At 33.3% G+C, this 17,136-nt stretch overlaps 2 protein-coding genes, 1 long non-coding RNA gene and 1 pseudogene across 3 annotated transcripts; 3 read left to right on the forward strand and 1 right to left on the reverse strand.

Annotated features, from left to right (window-relative positions):
- Positions 1-1,904: 1,904 nt before the first annotated feature.
- Positions 1,905-6,874, forward strand: LOC123211683 (serine/arginine-rich SC35-like splicing factor SCL28). The gene is made up of 7 exons (XM_044630506.1): positions 1,905-2,204; positions 2,847-2,924; positions 3,277-3,441; positions 3,587-3,648; positions 3,800-3,836; positions 5,539-5,763; positions 6,545-6,874. Exons 1-6 carry the CDS (start codon positions 2,035-2,037, stop codon positions 5,753-5,755), a joined length of 729 nt encoding a protein of 242 aa, XP_044486441.1. The 5' UTR covers positions 1,905-2,034; the 3' UTR covers positions 5,756-5,763; positions 6,545-6,874.
- A 521-nt stretch (positions 6,875-7,395) lies between these two features.
- LOC123211684 (NADH dehydrogenase [ubiquinone] 1 alpha subcomplex subunit 8-B-like) lies at positions 7,396-12,426 on the reverse strand. The gene is made up of 3 exons (XM_044630507.1): positions 12,291-12,426; positions 11,941-12,142; positions 7,396-7,740 (listed from the first exon to the last, which is right to left on the reverse strand). Exons 2-3 carry the CDS (start codon positions 12,126-12,128, stop codon positions 7,608-7,610), a joined length of 321 nt encoding a protein of 106 aa, XP_044486442.1. The 5' UTR covers positions 12,129-12,142; positions 12,291-12,426; the 3' UTR covers positions 7,396-7,607.
- Positions 12,427-13,610: 1,184 nt separating this feature from the next.
- On the forward strand, positions 13,611-16,505 carry LOC123212386. The gene is made up of 2 exons (XR_006501539.1): positions 13,611-14,288; positions 15,646-16,505. It is a non-coding gene; the product is annotated as an uncharacterized LOC123212386 (long non-coding RNA).
- Positions 14,501-14,898, forward strand: LOC123212385 (annotated as a pseudogene).
- Positions 16,506-17,136: the final 631 nt, after the last annotated feature.

A 17,136-nucleotide genomic window follows, 5' to 3' on the forward strand; every position in this document is an offset into this window, starting at 1 on the left:
TAAATGATTATTTTATTGTGTTTTTAGTAAAATGACTAAAATACCCTTCAATTTAAGTTAACATTTATCATTTCCAAGAAAATGACCATAATACCTTTTTTTTTTTTTTTGCAATATTTGATATTAAAAGTCACCAAATCAATAAGGTTTCATGTGTTTTCTTAAAGTATTATTTAATTAAAAATATAATATAATAAAAAAATATTATTTTACATTGTCAAAGGTTGAATCCATATAAAATACAAGTTGTCATATATGTTGTTGTCATCGAAGAATTTAATCTTCAATTCATATGTCTTGTTTTACGAAGTGAAGGTTGAATTCATATCATTTCATATGGTATCGAAGGTTGAATCTATAAGAAGTAAAAATCATCAAATATTTTTAAATTCACATATAAAGTAAATGTTGAATCCATATCAAATATCAAATCAATAAGATTTAACCTTTACTTTATATATTTTTTTTTACGTTATCAAAAATAGTATTATTGTTATCGTTATTATTATCTTTATTCATATCATAAATTGTTTACTAATTTGTTCGCAACCTTATAAATGAAAATTTTAATGGAAATCTCTCACAATAAAAACAAAATGGAAAATGGAAGGTCAAATAGGGTTAGATTTGAATCGAATCGAGCTTGAGCTCTGTCCGATTTATATATAGTTGAGCTCGACTTATTTTTTATTATGAAAATGAAGTCGTTTTAATATATATTAGTCAAAATATTGTTATTTTGTATCAAAATTTTTAATTGAAAAATTTGGCTAATAACTCAAACTCGTATATAACTAGCACATTTTAAACTTATTTGAATCGAATTCAAATTTAAACTTGAATAGACTTAATTTGAGTCCAACCTTAAGGTTGAAAGACTTCTTTTTTTTATTTTTGTTTAAATTTGTCGGACTTATTGGTTAAATATTAATAAACAATCTTTTATTCGCCAATACTTCTAAATTTGAACAATAAACGATAAAGGAACCATTCAGGTGTCGCCAGCTGATTGGCTAAACCATTCAAAATTGATCATGAACCGTTGATTTTCGTTAAAAAAATTACCGTCGTCAAATCTCAGATAATTATGCGCATTAAAACGCTTGACATGTCTATAGCGATTTTGCGTTGCCAATTTGCAAGAAATACAACGACTTTTCATTCACGTGTTCTCAACACGTTTAGCCACGCTAGTGATTTCTCATAAATCGCCGCTTAATTCCGCCCCAGGTGCCAGTAACTCTGTTAACATAAATCACGCCCTCCACGTGTCGCCCTTCAACTAGATAATGTAATAAATAAAATCTGAAATCCGCCGCCGATATCTATCAAATAAAATAAAACTAATAAAATATTCCTTAATCGCATATTTTATTTTAATAAACTAATAAAATATTCGTTTATTAAAGACTTTAAAAATGGAAATGTGTATTTACCATATTACCCTTTTAACATACGTTTTTCCCTAATTTTTAGGGCTATACTAATAAGTTATATTAATTTTATTAACTTTTATAGCTATATTAATAAGTTATATTAATTTTAATGAAAATTATAAAAATTAAAAATTAAAAAACCGATGATGTTTAGAAGAATTTCATTAGTTATTGTCATTTTGACTGAAATTTCAGTCATTTTTGCATCAAATCGATTTGATTCTCAATTGAAAAATATATTATAAGAATGAAATTAAATTAGGGAGGAAAAAGGAAAAAAAAGTACTTAAGGTTAAAGTTTAATTTGTTTGTAAATGATATTTGGGAAAAATGATGTAAGATTAAAGTTTAATTTGTTTGATGTGACAAGTGATATCTTAAAACTTTAAGGCTGATAATGTTATTTGATCAAACCTTCGGTGTGCAATAGTCATTCGGCGTATTTAAAAAAACTCAATGTAGAGAAAGTTGAGGCAGCTAGGCACACTTTCCACACTTCTCTCCCTCCAAAATTTCGAAAAGTCGGTCGCTCACTCTCTCAGTTAGGGTTAGGGTTAGGGTTTTTAAATTGCTTGTTTTCTACCAAATTGAAGGGATAATGGCTAGATATAGGAGTCGTAGCCGGAGCAACAGCCCTCGTCGCCGTAGCAGGAGCCATCGTCCACGTGACAGAAAGCGTTACGACGACGAGCCGCGTAGGTCTCAGGGCGACCGTCGCTCTCCCATTCCTTCTGGTTTGCTTGTTCGCAACCTCCCTCTCGATGCCAGGTCTGCTTATGTTCTTTTGTTGGATTTTATCAGCTCTAAAATCTGTTTGTTAGCTTTAGATTTCTCAGTTATAGGTTAATTTATGAATTATTTCAAGGTCTATTGATTGTTGAATCTAATACGTAAGAAAGACGAGACAAATTGTTTGATGAGTTGTTCTTAATAATATACTTGTTTTTGTCTACTTTATATATTGTTTGGTTTTGTAATTATGTGTTAGGATTGTTGCGGATTGGAGTGAAGATGCAGTCAGCGGGTAGATGTAATAGGCAGGTAGCTGGTAACTTGGAATAACTAGATGGTTCGTTTTTGGAGTGGTGTGTGGCGTGATTTAGATGAGTCATATTAGAGTGAGCGGTAACAATAAAGAGGAGGAGAAGAATTTGGTTTTGTTTGGGCAGCCTTTGGCTGATTTGGGAGGTCCCAGCTCCTCAAATTGCTGGTTAACATTTTGGTTTTTCTGTTTGTTTTCTTGTTCATGTATGGTATAGTACTGAAGGTTCTTTTATTCAGTTTCAAGTGTGTCGGTCTGCTCTATTTTCCTGGAAATAGACTGCTTGTGTGTTATTTTGCTGGAGTGTTGTGATTCAAGTGTTGAAGGTGCCAGGCTCCTATCATTATGAATTTCATTTTGTTGTGCAGGCCGGAAGATCTTAGAATTCCGTTTGAGAAATATGGTCCAGTGAAGGATGTGTATCTTCCTAAAAATTTTTACACTGGGTATGCTCTAGCTTTTGTTGCTCATTCACATTTTTCCCAGTTTCTGGAATTTGTTATTTCCTATTTTGCACATTACTCTAGTACTTCTAGTTTTCTGATTTAAAATCATGAATTAATTCTTTTATTGATTTTATGCTAGACACTCTGATAACCGCTTGGTCACTTCTTTATAAATCCTTGAAATGATACAAGTTATATTATTATGTTTTTTTTTTCAATTTCTTTCAGTTTTTGTTATTTGGAAAACTAGTTGATTTAAATGTTTTTCTCATCTGTAATTTTAATCATTTGATGTAAGTGTTGATAATGTATTTGAATTCATGGTGGGGCATTGTGTCATTTGAATTCACAGAGAACCACGAGGCTTTGGTTTTGTGAAGTTCAGCTACGGTGAAGATGCATCTGAAGCAAAGCAACGGTTGAATCACACACTCATTGGTGGACGTGAGATAAAAATTGTCTTCGCTGATGAGAACAGGAAAACTCCTCAAGAAATGCGTTTGAATTCCCGTGCAAGGTATGACTGAAGAAAGTGTTTGTCTTTGTCTTCCTTTTTGAACACTAACTTTCTACTATTTATACCTGCCTGAATGAATTTGTTCTCATCAAGTATTTATTTAATCCTTTTTTCTTTGTTGTATTCTTCTAATACTTAATCACAGTGGTCGATACGGAGGGAGCTATAGGAGGACATCACCAAGGTCCCCAAGACGTCAATATCGTTGTAAGTTTAACTTTTCTTTTGCTTGTTTGAACTTTTTGGGTTGGCCGTGTTCAAGTTTGTCTGGTTACTTGTTGAAACTATACATGATAGTGACAGAGTTTTTTACTACTTCAGACTTTGTGCTGAATCATTATTTATGTTTTGTTTCCAGTTTACTCTCGCTCACCTTCACCGAGGCATGACTCAAGGTAGTGATTTAATCTATGTGAAGATTTGAGAGTTTTAATCTCTTTCTTGTAATGCATAGCTATGGATTCTTATTATTGTCATTTTAATGTAAACAACTGATTGATTGGTCCCATTAATAATTTGTTGGGATCATACACTCATATGCTCTGCACATCATCAGCCATCGTGTGGGATTTCTGTTAATTGTTTGGGGTACTTCTGCTTTACCATGCAAAAAAATAAAAGAAAAAATGTCATTGGTGTGTGAAACAGTTTGTATGCCAATCTCGGCAGATAATGAAAATGGCATATCCATCATGGCTCATATACTCAGTTTTCTTGCAGATAGAAATGATGATATTGATACCTTTTTTCATACTGGAAAGAAGTAATTGGTCTTGCTATATTTCACTCAGCTAGTTAATGGTGTCACATTATATTATAACTAATGTTAATATGTTAGTGGTGCTAAATCGACCAATTTTTCATGACACTTGTCAATAGCGAGCATGTATACTGCGCCTGCATAATGGGTTATTGACGTTCAAGCAAATGAAGAATTAATTTTGGCTTTGAAATGGAAGCCTTTCCTTCTTGGTGGAAGATCAGGAAATCTTGCCTTTTTAGTTCTGACTATGATAATCTAATAACATCCAAGCTTTCTGCATGATGACCTTCCTTCTATTGTCACTGTTTGAAAATAATGTGCCGAGGTTTTTTTTCCCTTAGAGATAATGTCTTGTGTTATCATGGATATGAATAATATTTGCTGGTGACCTTGTTTATGCAGATAGTAAAGTGAAAAGGGAGACTTTAAAGGCTCTGGATTATAAAGTTTTAAAGATAAAGAGATCATAAAGTCATGGAAAACATGCATATCTTTCTATCAAAGCTTCGTCATTATCCATAATCTCACCATCACCAGCTTATTTCTACCAGTTGCCTGGGCCTTTTATTATTCGACTTAGTGAGGGTTTCTAACAGTGAATGAATTGCTAGCTAAGCTTGTGTGAAAAATGATTAGTATCACATCTGTACCTTATCTTTTTCTTATTCTTATAAACAAATCATTGTTTAATAAGAAATTGTTAAGTTTGATGTCTTGTTTTGAATATACTATCCAGTTAAGAAAGAATATAGGTAGAGCATATAGTTGGCCAAAGAAAGAAATCATCTTCAAAGAAGCAAGCTATTCAAAGGTTTTACCAGTATATGATGGCTTTTTCCAGGAAAAAAACTTAATTTGAGGTTTGTTAAAGCTGTGGCAAAGACGCTATGAAGTTGTCCGATGCTGACCAATCAGTACAACATAATAGAGCCTAACTCTCAGTATCTGGATCCAAGTGTTATATATTTGTACTGAAACAATGGAAAAGGTAAAAGCATATTTTGATCAATTAGATTTGACTGAGGATGTGACTAGAAAACTTACTCATCTTAGAAGAGATCATCACTTTCAATTTTTTAATTATCTATTGTGTTGTGCTGAATTGGCTTTCGTATTGAAGCCTTGTGGATCTTATAGATTGGAAGAGGCTTTATTATGCAAATATGAATGCATTTTTTTTTATGTTGTAATCATTCTGGATTTATCTTATGTTGTTCTATAATCTGATTTATTTTATTTTTATTGTTATATTTTAGTCTGAAAATATTGCTATACATGTATTCGTATTAGGTATATCTGATGGGAATAACTGTCTTCTCTTGCCACTGAAACAGGGATCATCGGGATAGGGATGATTATCACTCCCCAAGGCGATCTAGGTCTGTCTCACGATCCCCTTCTCCACGTGATGAGAGGGACTACAGGTCAAACCAGAGGTCCCCAAGACCAAGGGAGAATGGTCGGAGTCTTCACGGTGACAGGAATTATGCACCGAGCAGGTCAATGAGTCCTATGGGTAATAGTTGCAGTCCTTCAAGGTCTCGATCATGATTCTACAGGTAGTTGTTTCTCTTAATTCCTATTTTTTATTGAATGAATCCTAAATGTCAACAATTTTGTACTTTTCAACTTTGGGTTACTGATGAGTTAATTCAGTCTCAATCGGAAGTTCAGGGCCATATTATTCTTAACCATAGTTCCTGAATCTGGAGAGTTCGGAAACCTTCTGAAGGCAATATACCTTCTTGGTTGGTTGAGTGAGAGTTGAGTGGTTTGGGTGTATTGGGTCTTGGCTTCGTATTTAATAATGTTGGTGGGCAGAGTTGTTTGGATCCTTGTGTAGTGGTGATGTCGGAGTGAAACCGAATCTTATTCTTTTATCTAAATATGTTTCATATACACTAACTAAAGCATTCAGAATTCTATACTTGCCCTAATTAAGGAAATTTGGTGCTGGAACATTGGTTCTGTTTCATATCCTAAATAAAATTGTATAATAATTTTACATTTAGTTGTCAAATGGGCATCTGTGAATTGTGCGTCCTGCTGTTGCGATATGCTCAGCTATTAAATTGAATAGCCTATGGCTTTAGAAGTACAATCTTGGCTGAAGTAAAATGAATAGCTTGTGGTTTCTCTAATATAGATGTAACAACACAAGTCTAGAAAAAAGATGTTTGAAGTTCTCACTTCTCAGGGATGGAAGGTAAATTTATGTCCTTGATTGTTGCTTAATATCCTTCCATTGGAGTTTCTGTTTGTTTCTCTCATCTACTTTGAATTGATTACATGTGGTCTGCAACATGATCTGGTAATTTGAATTTATTTTTTCCCCTGCAGTTCTTGCTAATAGCTGGTCGAGTTTTGTTTCCTGATCTGAGGTGGTGTTCGAGTAGCTGCTGGGTGAAAGATTACTCCCAAGTATTCGTTTAACTAGATGAAATGTGTTTAAAACTCTAGGTTTATTGGTATGTGACTTTATGACTGAAGTTGCTGCGTGGTGCTTATGTTTGATGCTTTATTCTCTGTTATATTGCTAGACTAGTCAGTTGGTGTTTATAATTTGTGGAACAGCTGCACGGTCGCCTGTTGTCAATTGTGGATGCAGGCATAGTTGGGTGTCATTTGCCATACTGCCTACCTTCAACCTCATCATACATTATTTTTTGATGGATGGGTTTTCAAGTTTAGTAGAAAATCATAAAACCTGTCTAACGCAGCTTGACAAACAAATAGAATGAGCATTGAAATTTTAGTTGGTTAAATCCAATCTTAGTTTATTTATTGCCCGAAATTGAATTTGTATGGGTTTAAAAGGTGGATTTACTATAGTTTGGGTCAATGTTTGTCTTGTTTGAGCCTAGTTTGACATGTGTCCTTGGGTTGGAAACATGATTTGATGCAAATTCTTTTCCCCTACTGACTTATACACTAGTTGAGTTTAATTTTGAGCTGATTGTCCAAATTTGTTTTTGTTTGGATTCAGTTTGATTTGAATTCACCTTTTATTTCAAGGAAACAATACTAATCTATCGGCCAGAAATGTCAGATCCCCATCACATTAATGCCTTGAGCATCTCAAGCGTTGCGGTCGTTAAACCTTCTAACTATATTTGCCTGTGTTGATGTTAATAGAAAATTCGTCTCTTAGTAAAAATACAGAGACGTAGGGCCCAATAATTACAAGTAAATGATGCAGACATAAAGGGTAGTTATGTCTTCTTTTGAATCAGAGACGTTTCCAAAAAATGATCTGAATTACACAATACGGCGAAAATTCATACCGAAAATCAAGTTCCAACAAAGAAAAAAATGTTGGCTAATGGCAACAAAGTGTTTGCTCTTGGAAAAGTGATGGAACTTATTCTGAAGATATTGCAATACAAGTATCTGTTTCAGTCAATCATTCCAATGGACATGCCTTCTCAAATGCCTGCTGTTCCTTGCGGCATAAATCAAACTCATTTGTGTGGTAATACATACAACCAGCATATTCATCCATCTCCTTTGTGCACCTCTGGTGAAGGTCTTTTAACCTGCACGGTGGTAAACATCACCAACATTTACAAATCAACCAATTTGAAAATACTAAACAATTTTCAGTGACATTTTTAGAAGGTACAATGTTATGTGTACCTAGTTTGAAAACTCTATTAAGCACTCAAATGATATATCATCATATAACTAAATGTTATTTTATCTTTGATTTAAAATCATCAAATTAAAATCATTTGATCACACAGAATTTGAATACCCAATTGGTTATTCGAAATTAGGTACACAGTTTTATTGTTTTAGAAGTTCTTGTTGGTTTCTATTGATGATAGATAATTCTCAATGCATTGATAATGGGTACAAATATGGATACAAATGCTAATATATCATTATGTGAGTAAATGATTATGAATGAAATGATGACACATGAATGTTTGTAATTGTGTTTGTCTAGGGTTGGATTAGAACTAAATCAATTTAACATAAATCAGTGTTTAGCTTGATTTGAGTTGTATTTGAGCAAGAGCTTTAATTCGGTAGATCGGTTCGAGCTCAAGTCAAATCCCCAATGGTGACAAAACCATTCATCCCAGCGAGTACTGACAACTTTTGACAATATCTCCAACCAATTAGAATGAACTTAAGTTTAAGTTCAAACTTGAAGTAACTATTTAAGATTTGAGCCAAACTTGCGTCAACCCATGTTCAAACTCGGTTTCGTTTGAATCTAATCTTAATTTTCAGTATATGTAATATTACTCATTGTCAAATATATACAACCAGATAATCTATACAACTCAATGATATTATTTGTACGGTGACCTGTAAATTAGAAAGTACTCATGAAGAGTGTTAAGAAACGAATTGGCTACTCAAGCGAATCACTAATATGCTGGGAGAAACATGGTATTCAAAATAAGGGTTGATGTACAGAAAAGACAAAGCATATGATTGAAAAGTTAACTTACACCAACTATGAGAAACAAAACATCAAAAGATAAACAAATATGATAAATTTTTATAATAGGTATAGAGTAATACTAGATATACAAACAAGGAATGCAAACATGAGTATAATTGTTGACGTGTTATGTTACTTTATTTTTAATTTAAACGCATAATGACACGTCAATATTTGTATCTATTGTTAGTGTATAAGTTGTACAAGGCGATACATAAAGGAGTCAATGTGTAACACAAGAAGTCTCCAATATTGCGTTTAAGGGATATGTCTAAAAGTATTGAGGTCTTTGATAAACTATAGGTTTTCTCAACCAGCAGGGAGATGCTTGTTAAATAGCTGCTCAAGTTGCAATAAAGCTAAGATATTTCCTTTCCAAGGGCACTTAAAATTGTCACAGGAAGAAAAGATCGAAGGAGGTTAGGATACATTTTGAAGATACAGGCCTTATAACAACTCAAGTGAAGAGAAGAACCTAGAAAACTTGACAAATTAATTCATTTGATTAAAATTTCAACATATGAATGAATGATAAAGATTGCAGTTAGGTTGCTTGACATTAAAATGAAACAAGAAAATGTTACATGATATTCAAGATTCTACTATACAAGCCTAAAGTATGTTCTACAAGTATAAAGAGAACAGGAAACAGGGTCCTAAACAATGCAAACCAACTAGATTAGGAGGTCAAAGAGAACAGGAAACCAGGTCCCAAATGACTAAAACCAACAAGATTAGGAGGTGATTTGACTGGACTAGTGAGCATGAATTATTATTTTTGTTTGATTCTGAGTTCAATTCATGACCCACATCAAGTATTAACACTTAGCTTGCAGAAATTATGTTTGAAATAAACTAATTTATGGTGTGAGGAGTCTTGAACTCTGAAGGTATCTAGGTGAACTACAGAGTTTGGTTCCAATGCTTAAAGCTCCTCATCATAGTTTGGCATAAGGTTGCTGAATAAGAACTGGTAAGTTTAATCATAATCCTACATCACGCTCAACGATACACTAAAAGTCACATGCCCCAGGTAGTACTAGAAACATAACAAAAAGAAATAAAAAAGAATGAAGAGAAAATGCAAAACCAGATTTACAAAATTAATGAACAGACTATATGGACCCATTTCCCTTTGTGCTCATATGCTCTTGCATTAGGGATACCTTCTTTTTGGCTTAGTTTCAGAATTACCTCTATAGATACAGTTTGTTAATGCAAATCATATCTAAAAGAGAGATCATGTTTCTGGCAGGAAAATAAAACTAATCCTTGTTACTGGTCTTGCATATATCCATGTTTTTATACGTAAACTACTTTGTACAATGTATATACAAATAATTATAAATCAACAAGACACCTTATAAAAAAAATTTCATAATCATCCTAATAATCCTCTGATCAAGTGGGAACACATATGTAAGCATAGGCTGATGAGAAGGGGAACACACTCGGGAATTCAGTCTCCACACGTGGCAGTTCAGTAGTGAATGAGTTAGCAAAGTTGACTATGGAAAAGAATAAGAAGGGGATAAGAAGGGGCGTGAGAGAAGTGTGGGGGAATGGATTTTGTTCTGTTAGCTTGGTGCTAGAGAGGTCTCCAACTCCTCAAGTTGCTGGAACCGTACATCTTTCCATTTTCAGTTTTATTTACCATACTCATCTGGTTGCAGCAGCGAATTTAAATAGGGTCTTATCCTAATGAGTTGATAAATAAAACTAGATTATTCACAATCAATTGTTCTTTGTTGGTGTGTTTTTCTGTGTTTGGCCGAAATTTGAAGGTGGAACCAAATCAAAGTAGTATCAGAGCACTTGACTTGGGGTTATGGTATGAACACGAATGGATTCGAGGGTAGAAACAGTAGGGAAACAAGATTCACAGACTTTGTGAACTCGGGCAGTAAGTGCTTACAAGGTACTATCAAATCCAAGTGCATGTTTTGAAATGAATCACCAAGAACAAAACTTAATAACAAAGAAGCAAATGCAACCAATCAAGTCCAAATTAACCTAGACTTCATTTATTTGTTTGATAGGAAACAATAGATTATATTGGACTTAAAATGCATAACACTATAACCTGCTTTACTAAGGAATGAACTTTATCAGAGTCTATAAACTTTCATAATCACCCATCCTTGCATCCAATCAAACAAGATTCACAAACTTTGTGAATTTAAGCAGTCAGTGTTTGAAAGTTACTATCCAAATCCGATGGCATGTAGGGGCGGATTTGAATTGAGCTTGAGCTCAACTTGAATCTAGAACAACAAGTTTGAGTTGGTGATAAGTTTGCTGAAGAAGTTGCTGAATAAAAGGAAGAAGGGTTGCCAAAGACTAATAAGAAGAAAAATCACCGAAGAAAAAGAAAAGAGCCAAAGAATATAAATCTATGGGTGACTTTTCTGACGACTCGATCGACTCTAGATGGCTTGACTTAAACTTGAGCTGGGGCTATCCCGGCTTGAGTTTGACTCATTTGAGTTGAACATCGAGCTATAGGATCCACTCCTAACTGCATGTTTTGAAATGAATCATGAAGAACAAAACTTGACAACAAAGATGCAAATGTAACCAATCAAGTCTAAATTAACCTAGACTTCATTTATTAGTTTGATAGGAAAAAATATATTAACTTAGACTTAAAATGCATAACACTATAACCTGCTTTACTAAAGAACGAACTTTATCAGAGTCAAAAGAACTTTCATAATCATCCATCCTTGCATCCAATCAAACAAGATTCAGACTTCATGAATTCAAACAGTGACTGTTTGCAAAGTATTATCAAAATCCAATTGCATGCAGGTTGAGAAGTTGTTGGAAAAAGAGAGGAAGAGTCACCAGAGAAGAAGAAAAGTTTATGAAGAAGATGAATCTGCCGATAACTTTTTGATGATTTGATTAAGTCGAGATAGATTGACTTGAACTCGAACTAGGGCTACCTCGGCTTAAGTTTGGCTCATTTGAGCTGAACACTAAGCCAAGCCCTCCCCTAACTTCATCTTTTGAAATGAATCACCCCAAGAACAAAACTCAATAACAAAGATGCCAATGTAACCAATCAAGTCAAAATTAATCTAGACTTCATTCGTTTGTTTGACAGGAAACAATAGATTAACATGGACTTCAAATGCATAACACTATAACCAGTTTTACTAAAGAATGAACTTCCTCAGAGTCAAAAAATACTAAAATTTCTCCATATTCAAATAATAAAATCATTCAATTGCAGATAACACTAATAATGATCAGAAAAAAGCACAAAAACACTTACAGGCCCAAGACACAGCGAGTAACTTGGCGGCCTTTATCGAGACATTTCTCCGGATTTGGATCCCTCTTCTTGCATTTCAAAAACTCGACATTTTCCCGCTGGCATCTCGTCCCGATGTGCTTATGCGACGCCATTAGCACAGCCGACGTTGGGATCTGATCTCCCGCAGCATCCACCCCGCTCCCCATCTCCAATCGAATTTCTGCACCCAACAATAACAATAATAAAAATCCGAAATTTTCAGAGCCATCCTATTTGGTTACCGAGAAAACGAAAGACCCAGAATAAGTTGGGGGAAATATTCAAAATTTAACTTAAATGATAAATATTTTTCTCTCCAATTTCTTTACCTGATTATAAAATTTTCTTTTCAATACAACTCTGAACTGAAAGACTGAAGAGATACATACAAGAGAGTAAAGAGTTTTAGCGCAGTGCAGTGAAGCTAACGTGCACCAAGATTTTCGGGCTAACATGCACAACATTGGCTGAATTTTTTTCCCACCCAAACTTTGATGAAAACTATATATACCCTTTAAGTTTGGAAAACTTACTTTTCCACATATGTTAAGAACATTACTCTGTGTATACACTTTTAATATATAATTTGAATACAAAAATAATATATCATTATATAATTGAGTATTATTTTATCATTTAATTTAAAATTATTTAATCATATAATAACACTTTATCTATGTATCTAAATTATTTTCTAAAAATATATTCGTATAGTTTTATTAATATATTAAATTTATTAACACTCATGGTTAATAGTTATAAAAAAGTATGGTCGAGATTGTTCCTCCCATCATAGACTCTCTCATCATGAATCAACATTTCAACTTCTTACAACTATGTAATTCACTCCTTTTATTGTTGTTGCATTTTTAACCTTGTTCACAACTTCCTAACATCATGTCCCTACGCTATAACAAGTCGATCTCTATATTCGCGATCTCACTTAAATTTGTCACTTTGCATCTAGATGTGTTGTTGACGAATTCCGTTTTAATTAGATCTTGTCGTTTTTATAAACTTTGAGATGTCTTATTGCCTATGCAAGTCTTAAGTACATTCAAATCAGTCGACTCTTTCTTAGAGATTTTTCGACAATCAAGAAATAAAAAAAGGAAAAGTTGGGGAGTCAAAAGAAAATATAAATATTAAGATAAAAATATAATTTATTTATACTATTAAAGACGAGTAGTATTATGTGTATAATTTTATGTATAAATAATGATGAATTATTATATAATTTGATAATTAAAAATTAAAGATGAAATAATACTCAATTTTATAATAACACATCATTAATTTATGTACAAAATTATATATTAAAGTTGTGCACATAGTTTTATGGATTAAAGACATAAGTAATATTAATTATTTTATATGCAATAAAAAGTGATTAATATACCTTTTACAATAATATTATATATATAATTTTTATGTATAATTTTATATAAAAATAATAAAATATTATAATATGATTAAATATTATTTTATCTTTAATTTTTAATTATTTAATTATATAATAATAAATTATTATTTATCTATAAAATTATATATAAAAATTATACTCATAATATTACTCTACGCTGTAACCGTATGGTTTTACTTCAAAGGTGACAATTCATTTCATCAAAGATTGGGCGGGAAAAGAAAACGAGAAAAATGATATTTTGGATATTTCGTTTATTTTTCGGGTTTGGTTTCTCTATCGTTCTTTGTATTGTCGACGTTTCGTTTCAATTTCAGTCTCCTTGACATTCTCCGATCTCCGTTAAGTGCTTCAAATTCAAATTGCGCAAGTTGTTATATTTGTAGATAGACACTTCAAAGATTCAATTTTTACTTGAAAATTGTGAAATTGATTATTGACATTGAATCTTAAACCAAAAGGGTTGCTCCATTTTCTGCATGAAATCTAGATCATGTTAGACAAGCATAGAGAGAACTTGTACGATAAGTTTATTAGATCTGAATGCTCCTTTTTTTGTGTTTTTAGTCGAGATGTTTTTGCTTTAACGGTTGTTTGTATGACTTTTCAGTTTGGTATTCTATCTTGCTTATGTTAAATTAGGGGTGGATTTGAGCGGAGTTGATCTTAAACTCGGGAGTTTGAGCTCGACTTGAATCCAAAATGACCAAATTGAAATTGAGCTTGGCTTGTTTGAATCGCCGGGAAGAAGAAGAATCGCCAAAGAAGGAAAAGGAAAATTGCCAGAGAAAGAGAAGAATTTCCGGCAAGGTGATCTTCTGTGTGGCGATGCGTGGTTGGATGATTTGAGTCAAGCTGAGAATCAAGCCAAGCTCGAGCAGCTTAGATCGAATCTACTCCTATGGTAAATGGTTTATTTTAAAACTCATACAAGATTATATAGTATTGCAAAATAATAATTCACTTGTGTCTAAACTGCTTGCATTTTATGAACTTCTATGCTTGTGAATGTTGGACTAGTAATTTTCATGACATTGCTTTGTTTGTTGCATAGCTTATTTCTTAGGGCTATCTATTTGTGCTAATATGATTGGCTTTTTTTTTGTGTGTTTAAGTTGAGGGATGGATGACAAGAAGAAGACTCTTATGTTTGTCTGAATTGTCTCAGCTGCTGGAACTGGATTCTTCTATGTCAAAGGAAGAGTGCTAAGAAAGTTTTGGGGACGCTTGAGTTCCTCTAAAATGACTCTCAAGTAAATCGTCATGTTCTTTTTACAGAGGCAAAAATGAAGTGAGGAAACCCTTTTTACTTGGCCTTTCTGTTGATTTTTATCTTTAAATTAGTATTCTGTAGTTTTTGTAGACAATTCTTGGCTTAATTAGAGTTGAATAAATAATTCTGTTGTGGATTGTTTTTTGCTTTGATCATTCTTTCTCTTCCCCCCTCAAGTATGCTCACATAGGGGTGGATCTTTGCTGAGCCTACTTTGGCTCATTGTTTGGCTTGAACCAGAGCAAAGATAGCCCCCCCTAGAGCTCAACTTGATTGAGTCACTAGAAAGTTTTGTCATATTCATTTTTTCCGACGATTCTTCTTTTTCATCTTCTGGGACCTTCCTTCTTCTTTTTTTTTTTTTTTCCAATGGTATCTTTGGCAAACACATCATTAGCTCAAGCGAACCAAGCTCAAGTTGGGTATTCTAAATTTGAGCCGAGTTTGAGCTGGCTTTTGTTTGGGCTAAGTTTGATTCTACTTGAATCTACCCTTGTGCACACATTATTCGATGTTATTCCATCCCATTTCTTCCTTTATTTCATTCCAATTTCTTCCCGACACCTCCCATGGAAAATCCAGTGTTGGATTCTTTGTATGTTCATTCAAATACTTAGATAAACGATATGTTTTATTGATGGCCATTTGACTACATGGAAGTGGACACTTGAATAATTAAACAGCAGAGATCTTTTCTTGAGGGACATGACCGCTTGATGTCGTGCATATGCTTTTATTCTCTATTGAAATATGATGCTCACTTGCCATTTTGCTCATTTTGCCTGTGACACTTTTTATGTTCTGTTTTGAATGTTTGCTTGCTGCTTACGGCAGCTGTGGAAAATATAATATTAAACTTGAAAAGCTTATAATGAACATGAGGAGAGGAGAAATCATACTTCTTTTTTAGGTTCAGTTGCCACTGCTCCTCAGCAACCTGTTTATTTCAAACTGTTCAATCAATTTAACTAGTGACTCTTTGATACAGTTCAAAATATGCATGGTTTTGGATATGAAGTTTCTCCTACAAGGTTGGCAGATTGACAGTGGTGGTAACCCTTCATGCATCTACTTTTCCTCTGAGTGACTATCTATTAGTACTTTTTTATGCCTGTGATGAACCAAGAGGAAAATGAAGTGATTAAGAATAACTTTCAATGAAGGCTGGATTCGAGTTAAGCTCGAACTAGGGCCAACTCAAACTTGGCTAAAACAGGGAAAAGAAGAAAAAGAATTGCCAAAGAAAAAGAACTCTGGTGCGACAGCAGCAACAAGCCCTCAAATTGAGTGGCATTGGTAATAAATCTTCATGTGTCTATTTTTCCTGTGAGTGTCCATCTCTTGCTACTCTAAACACAATATACCGTTGGGTGTAAAATTGTTCAATTGGCTGTGAAAGTCTTCCACAACATTTTATGCCTTCGGGTAGAGACTGGAACTTCAATAACCATTGGACAAAAAATGCCGAGGGACGAACCAGGGTGTAAGATTCTATGTTTGTATTAGGAGCACATGGAGGAAGGCTTTTGGATAAAAGATAAAATAAAGTAGGAGAATGCAAACAAAGCAAAAGATGGGTATTGCAGAAAAATCATCTTTACGTTTTATGAACTCCTGGCAAGTTCTCAGCTCGGCCCATGATGAACCAAGAGGAGAATGAAGTAACTAGGATTGATAGCTTTCAATTTTAATTACTTCATAGAACCGTTGATTTAAAACTTGGATTGGACCTTCTGTCGAGCTAGTTCGGTTGGAATTTGGTAGTTAGTTTGGTATGCAACTTTTGAGACTTGAACTGAATCCATCTGATAAAGATTATGCATCATATATCATTAGACAATTATTCTATTGGGGGTGAATATTGATTTAATGTTTATCCAAAAAGTTCCCTCTCTAGGTTTGAAAACATCGACAGAGACATGGGAAATGATTACATTATCTTATGTTGTAATTTGTTCTTATGATTAAGATTTGGGAAGCAAGCTACATATCTAAACCTAACAAGGATCACTTGGATCAAAACGTGTTTCACATTAACCAAGCAATTTAACTCTTTAATTTGAGGTGTAAAATCCATCCCAAAACTTTGTAGTATACACTTAAACCAACCGCTGCCAAAAGTGGGCAATAATTTTGAAGAAAGACTTTTTCTTTTCAATTAACTTATACATTAATAAGTATTATGTATATTAATAAAGATGCGTTATTATGTACTTGAATATATTATAAAATTTTGTGTATATACTTTTAAGTACATAAATGAATATATAGATTATATATTATCATGTGATTGAGTGATTTTGAATTAAAGATAAAGTAATATCCAATAACATTTATATGTACTTATTTATATACTTAAATGTGTACACAACATTGCTCTTGCTCTTATGAACACAGGAAGTACTAATGATATATTTGTCAACTTAGCATCCAACATGAATTGCCCATTAATCTGTTGTATCCATAATAGGCAATGGAG

This window comes from Mangifera indica, chromosome 3 (genome assembly GCF_011075055.1).
Source record: "Mangifera indica cultivar Alphonso chromosome 3, CATAS_Mindica_2.1, whole genome shotgun sequence".
In the NCBI taxonomy this organism is placed as follows: domain Eukaryota; kingdom Viridiplantae; phylum Streptophyta; class Magnoliopsida; order Sapindales; family Anacardiaceae; genus Mangifera; species Mangifera indica.

Bases quoted from the DNA above. Each gene is read 5' to 3' on its own strand.
- LOC123211683 (XM_044630506.1), top strand. From the start codon at position 2,035: ATGGCTAGATATAGGAGTCGTAGCCGGAGCAACAGCCCTCGTCGCCGT. The intron at 2,925-3,276 runs GTATGCTCTAGC...TTGAATTCACAG, and splicing joins CCTAAAAATTTTTACACTGG to AGAACCACGAGGCTTTGGTT. The intron at 3,649-3,799 runs GTAAGTTTAACT...TTTTGTTTCCAG, and splicing joins CCCAAGACGTCAATATCGTT to TTTACTCTCGCTCACCTTCA.
- LOC123211684 (XM_044630507.1), bottom strand. From the start codon at position 12,128: ATGGGGAGCGGGGTGGATGCTGCGGGAGATCAGATCCCAACGTCGGCT. The intron at 7,741-11,940 runs GTAAGTGTTTTT...ACCACCGTGCAG, and splicing joins ACTCGCTGTGTCTTGGGCCT to GTTAAAAGACCTTCACCAGA.